The following is a 5896-nucleotide window of genomic DNA, read 5'->3' as shown; positions in this document are numbered from 1 at the left end:
GTGGCCAGCTCAGCCCACCAGGGGGCGGGGCTGGCTGGCATGTGGTGCTGGGGGATTGAACCGCGGTCCCTGTGCTTTGCTAAGCTTGTTCTAAGTAGGTTCTTTAGACCACTGAGCCATCTCACCAGCCCCCACATCGCAACTTCTTGATGTTCACTCCCAGGGGAAGGGGGGGAGGTTTCTCTCATTTAAATTCTAAGTTACACCTCTTGCCTTCAGCACTTGGACTGCAAATCAGTACGGGCTCTCTCAGAATGGCCTTGCTTAACAGTCTAGCCTTAGGACTCCAGGGACAGTCATTTTCTTGTGATGAGGTTGTGTTCCTCAGAAGCCTTGGCCTCTTCTCCATGGCCTTTCTGGCCTCTGATCTGCTCTCTCCCCTAATGTATCCTAGATAGTTTGCTCTTGCTTTGACTGCCTATAATTTCAGCCTGCACTTCTCTCTAGGCCTGGGCTTGCCAATCTGAGCCCAGCAGGCCATGTGTTCTCCACAGAGTGGTGCAGGCAGTCCCTCCCAGAGCCAGCCAAACTCACCAACACGGAGTCTCTTGACTGTCTGGTCCTGCCTGGTACCAACACCAGCCAATCCTGCAGCTCCCCACCTACAGCTGTCCCTCCCTCTCCACTGAGTCCAGCAAAGTCCCCGGCCTCAGTCCCAGTGGCCCAGCTTTCTGACCTCCAGCACTTGGAGGAAAACTTAACCCTCACCCAGCCAGTCTGTAGCTCAGATGCCACTCAGGACCCGCAGCCTCTGCCCGACTGGTCTCCTGGCTTCCAGTGGCTGGGCACCTACACCCCACCTTCACATCAGGAGGTGCCCGCCCAGCTCTGCTTACTTCTCCCTGCAGTTCTGCAGTCAGGACCCCTCTCTCTGCTCCTAGCAACTCATGTGGGTGTTCCAGTGCTTTGCTCTCTCCCAGCCCAGGCCCTGCTCTGCAGAGCAGCTCCTGGGTGGATTACTATGTTCCCCATGTGCCTGTTCAGGACAGAGTGCCACATCCCTCTCGTAACAGCTTCCTCCACCAGGAAAAGCCTTCTCTGGAGGATGGTGCCTGGGCAGCAAGGCTGGTTCCATACTCAGGTAGAGCTTTATCCTCCCTATTTTATTGTGTTGTGTGTTATCCAAACCTTATAACAATGCTGAGGGCAGATAGGGAAGCAACTATGATTTATTTCCCTTTTAGATGAGATCGGGCGTGTTTAGGGTGGTATGACCGTAGACTATCTCCCTTTTAGAGGTGAAGAACTGTGCAAAAAAAAAAAAAAAAAAAAGTAATTCACCAAGGACACACAACTACTGTAGTAAGTTGGGAAATGAGACATAAATCTAGATCTTTTGATTCCAAACTTAGGCCACACATGGTAGCACACCCTTGTAATCCCACAACTCAGGAGGTTGAGGCAGGAGAATCACCATGAGTTGAGGCCAGCACAGGCTCATATACAGTGAGTTCACGGCCAACCTAGATTACATAGCAAAACCTTGTCTCAAAAAAAAAAAAAAAAAAAAGGCCAGGGAGACAGCTCAGCAGTCTAAGTGCCTGCCTGGCAAGCCAAGGACCCGGGTTCTGTCCCTGATACCACATGCTATGCCGGGTCCATGCTGAGCAGCCACCAAAATCAGGCATGGTAGCACATGCCTGTAATCCCAGCACTGGGGAGACCAAGACAGGAGGATCACTGTGAGTCTGAGCTATGTAGTGAGACCCTGTACCACTAACTAAATAAAAGATTTTTTTAACAATCCCCCAAACAACAACCACAATGAAATGACCCTAATTCCCCTGGTCTATGCCAGGTTACCCTTCTAAGGAAGACCAGGGCTGTCTCTGCACCTGCTTCTCTAGCTCCAGCTTTCTCCTGCTGCTCCCACTGGGCCAGGCTAGCCACTCTCCCCAGCAGCCACCTAGAGTAGAGCACACCCTGGCCCCAGCCCTCCTCCTCCCTCTCAGAGTCTTTAGCTCCTGGAACTGAGAATCAAGGTTCTGAGGGGCCAGGGAGGGGAGGAGGAGGGGAGCAGCTAACTCCAAAACAGCCCAGGCAGCTGTCCCTGTCACAGAGAAAGGAGACTGCATGCCCATGTGTGTCTGCCGGCCTGAATGTGGGCACGCATGTGTGGGAGAGTGTGTTTGTAGGCCTCAGCTCCAAGTGCTTATTATGTCTGAGTGGGGGCTTGTGTGTGTGCACATGTGTCTGTCTGTCTCTGTGAACGCACAGCCTGAGTGCTGCTTCCTCGGCTCGTCGTTGACTCTGGCCCTCGTCCCTCCTCACTCTGTCTCCCTCTGCGGAAATAGAGGATGAAATCAAGACCTAGGTATGGAATGCCGGGGGCAGGAGAGTTTGGAAAAGCAGAAGTCCCGAGCCAGAGCAGACTGAAAGGATGAGTGGCAACAGCGAGACTTAGTTTTGTCCACAGGCAAAATCTCCTGTCACTTTTCTTTCCAACTTGGACGATCCCTGGAGGAGTCAGGGGTATGGCTCACTTTACGGCTCGCTGTGGGCCTGCAGGAAGAGCAGCCTCCAGAGCCACCTTTTCCAGCCCTCAGCCTGCAGCCTTCCTCCCTCGTCTTCTCAGCCATTTGGGAAGAGCTGCCATCAAGGCTGCCACTGTGCTGACCTTTCCTGTTCAGATCCAGAAAGGGAGCTGGGCTCAGCACACTTCCCTCCTGGCCTGACTTCTTTCCCGGGTTCTATCCAGCCCTTCTCCAACCCCAGCAAAAAATCCAAGGTCAGACCCTATGCCTGGACAGGGGCAGCCCTGCTCTGACCTCCATCCCACGCTCCACCTGGCTTGGGTAGGGCACAGCTGTGCTCTGGGAGCTGGTGAAGGGGACGTTACCATGTACAAATACAGGCTGCGGCCCATCTACACCTCTCAAGAAAGACTCCTAATAAATTCTGAGCAGTCAAGTGACACACGTCTCAATCTAGGCTAATCCATCACGTTCATGCCACCCCACGAAGAAGCCTGCATTGAGTTCCTGTCAAGGGGGACAGGAGCTGGGCACAGAGAGACCCCCCCCAGCCAGCTCTCTCCCCAGCCCTACCACCCTAGCCTCCTTCTGTTCTCCTCTGACTACATATCAAGCCTTCCCTCTCTCCTACTAGAGGAGTCCTAGGAACCAGCAGGAAAGAACTATAGGCAACACCTGGAAAGGGACTGAGGCAGGCTCCTGGGCAGAGTCTGGCTAGGTGTGGACAGGAATAGAGACAGGTAGGGGAGTTTATGGGGCCATGCCCACTGTTTAGAGTGGGCTTGGAGGAAGCCACGCAGGAGTTGCGTAGATTACTGGTAGGATGCAAGATGTGTTTGGACAGGTGAAGGAGCAGACAAATGCTTGAACACCTGGTTGTTTTCAAACTTCTTTTTGGCCTTGAAACCCCTTCTTCAGATGAAGTCTTTTTTTTTTTTTTTTTTTTTTTCGGAGCCGGGGATTGAACCCAGGCCCTTCAGCTTGCCATGCAAGCGCTTATTCTACTGAGCCATCTCCCCAGCCCCTAGATGAACTCTTAACCAGGTGTGGTGGAGAACATCTGTAATCCTAACACTAGGGAGGTTGAGGCAGGAGGAGTGCTGTGAGTTTGAAGCCAGAAGAGCTGCCCTAGTTAAAATACACCCAAGCCAAGCCAGGCCAGGCTGGAGCTCTACCTGAACCCCTGGGGGGCATCTGGACAGGACCCCAAAGAAAGCAATTAGGAAAACAAGTGAAGAACGAGTGTTAGGAGTCCCACAGACCTGGTTCAGAACGTAGACAATACTTACAAGCTGTGACCTTCAGCTAGTTACGTCTCGGTTTCCTCACCTGTAAAACAGTAATACAGGCCAGACACCGCAGGCTGGAGTGAAGTGCACTGGGAGAGAGCCTCCCATGCAAAAATGAGGCCCTGGGTTAGGTTCCAGTATGCTGAAAGGCAAAAATTGAAAAAGCAACAGAGTTCAGCACCCCTAATCTGAGATGTTCTAAAATCTGAAACTTCGAGTGTCAACTCTCAACAAGTTTCAATTTTTTTAAAAAAATATATTTAGTACAGGGTCTACAGGATCTTACTATCTACATCAGACTTGTAGTGATCCACCTGTTTTCAGCCTCCCGGGGGCTGGGATTACAGGCGCAGGTGGGCACCACTACACCGTCTCAGTTGCTGTCTCAGTGAGCCCCAGGCTGCCGCGCTCTGCCTAAGCAGGTGCTTTAGTCTGCTGACCTGGCCGGCCCCAGTAAGCTTCACATTTTGGCGCATTTCTGACTTCCAGTTTTCGGATAAGAGTAGTCAACTGGTAGATCTAAGCCAATATTCCAATATATGAAAAACTCTGAATTCAGAAGCACCAGCAATAGCAGTGATGAGTCTTAGGAGAAAGAGTAGGCCTGATTCCAAGTCACTGCCGCCCAAGGAAGAAATGGCAAGTCCCGCCGGGCCGAGGTGTGATTGGCTGAGGGGTACTGGCGGGAATATTGAACATTCGGGTTTAGGGGGTGTAGTATAGCAGATGTGGGGTGTGGTGCTGTGCAGGCTTTTTGTTTGTTTGTTGTTTTGCTTTTGGTTTTTTCCTACTCAACAACTATCAAACAACTATGCATCAGGCACAGTTTTAGGCTCTCAGCAATACGAAGTCTAGTGTGCCTCAGCGCATCAACCTCACACTGTTCCCCTTGGGGCTAGTGGTCCCACTCGTATCCGCGGTACCCCACGAGACGGCCTTGTGTTGGGGACTGCAAAGGGGGCAGGAACCTCATGTGCCCCATAAATCCGGTCTCTGCGTGCTCTTCCCTCCAGAGCCTTCCATGGAGTTCGGGCTACTCCCCGAGGCGGAGGCCCGCAGCCCCGCGCTGTCGCTGTCGGACGCCGGCACTCCGCACCCGCCACTGCCGGAGCACAGCTGCAAAGGCCCGGAGCACAGCGGTGAGCGCGCCCCCTCCTGGGGCCGGGGGAGATGGCACCTCGGTCCCCGAGACGGCGCGGAGCCCTGGGGACCAGGGGGAGCGGCGGGCGGGTAGAGAGGCCCCTAAGCCCTGCCCTGGCCCCCAGATTCAGAGAAGGCCTCGGCCTCGCTGCCCGGAGGCTCCCCTGAGGACGGCTCGCTGAAGAAGAAGCAGCGACGGCAGCGCACGCACTTCACCAGCCAGCAGCTGCAGGAGCTGGAGGCGACCTTCCAGAGGAACCGCTACCCCGACATGAGCACGCGCGAGGAGATCGCCGTGTGGACCAACCTCACCGAGGCTCGCGTGCGGGTACTGCGCCGCCCCGCGGGTCGCCCCCCGCCCAGCAGCCCCGCCCTCCGCGCCCCGAGCCCGCCGGCCGCGCTCGCCGCGGCTCTGAGCGCCCGCCTCGCCCGCAGGTGTGGTTCAAGAACCGGCGCGCCAAGTGGCGCAAGCGCGAGCGCAGCCAGCAGGCGGAGCTGTGCAAGGGCGGCTTCGCGGCGCCGCTCGGCGGGCTGGTGCCGCCCTACGAGGACGTGTACCCCGGCTACGCCTACGGCAACTGGCCGCCCAAGGCGCTCGCGCCGCCGCTCGCCGCCAAGACCTTCCCGTTCGCCTTCAACTCGGTCAACGTGGGGCCGCTGGCGTCGCAGCCCGTCTTCTCGCCGCCCAGCTCCATCGCCGCCTCCATGGTGCCCGCGGCCGCGCCCGCGCCCGGCGCCGTGCCCGGCCCCGCTGCCCTGCAGGGCCTGGGCGGGGGCCCCCCCGGGCTGGCGCCGGCCGCCGTGTCCTCCGCGGCCGTGTCCTGCCCGTACGCCTCGGCGCCCTACGTGTACCGGGACCCGTGTAACTCGAGCCTGGCCAGCCTGCGGCTCAAGGCCAAGCAGCACGCCTCCTTCAGCTACCCCGCCGTGCCCGGGCCGCCCGCGGCCGCCAACCTCAGCCCGTGCCAGTACGCCGTGGAGCGGCCCGTGTGA

General features: G+C 56.6%; 1 protein-coding gene across 1 annotated transcript in view; it reads left to right on the top strand.

Moving 5' to 3' along the window:
• Positions 1 to 5896, top strand: part of Pitx3 (paired like homeodomain 3) — an 11504-nt gene extending 5608 nt beyond the window's left edge. The window contains exons 2-4 of the mRNA XM_004631468.2: positions 4777 to 4902; positions 5029 to 5231; positions 5339 to 5896. Of these exons, the coding sequence (XP_004631525.1) occupies positions 4785 to 4902; positions 5029 to 5231; positions 5339 to 5896 (879 nt within the window). The 5' untranslated portion in view covers positions 4777 to 4784. The remainder of the gene's footprint in view (positions 1 to 4776; positions 4903 to 5028; positions 5232 to 5338) is intronic.

This window comes from Octodon degus, unplaced genomic scaffold (assembly GCF_000260255.1).
Source record: "Octodon degus isolate 3935 unplaced genomic scaffold, OctDeg1.0 scaffold00042, whole genome shotgun sequence".
In the NCBI taxonomy this organism is placed as follows: Eukaryota; Metazoa; Chordata; class Mammalia; order Rodentia; family Octodontidae; genus Octodon; species Octodon degus.
This window is presented reverse-complemented; position numbering and strand designations above follow the sequence as displayed.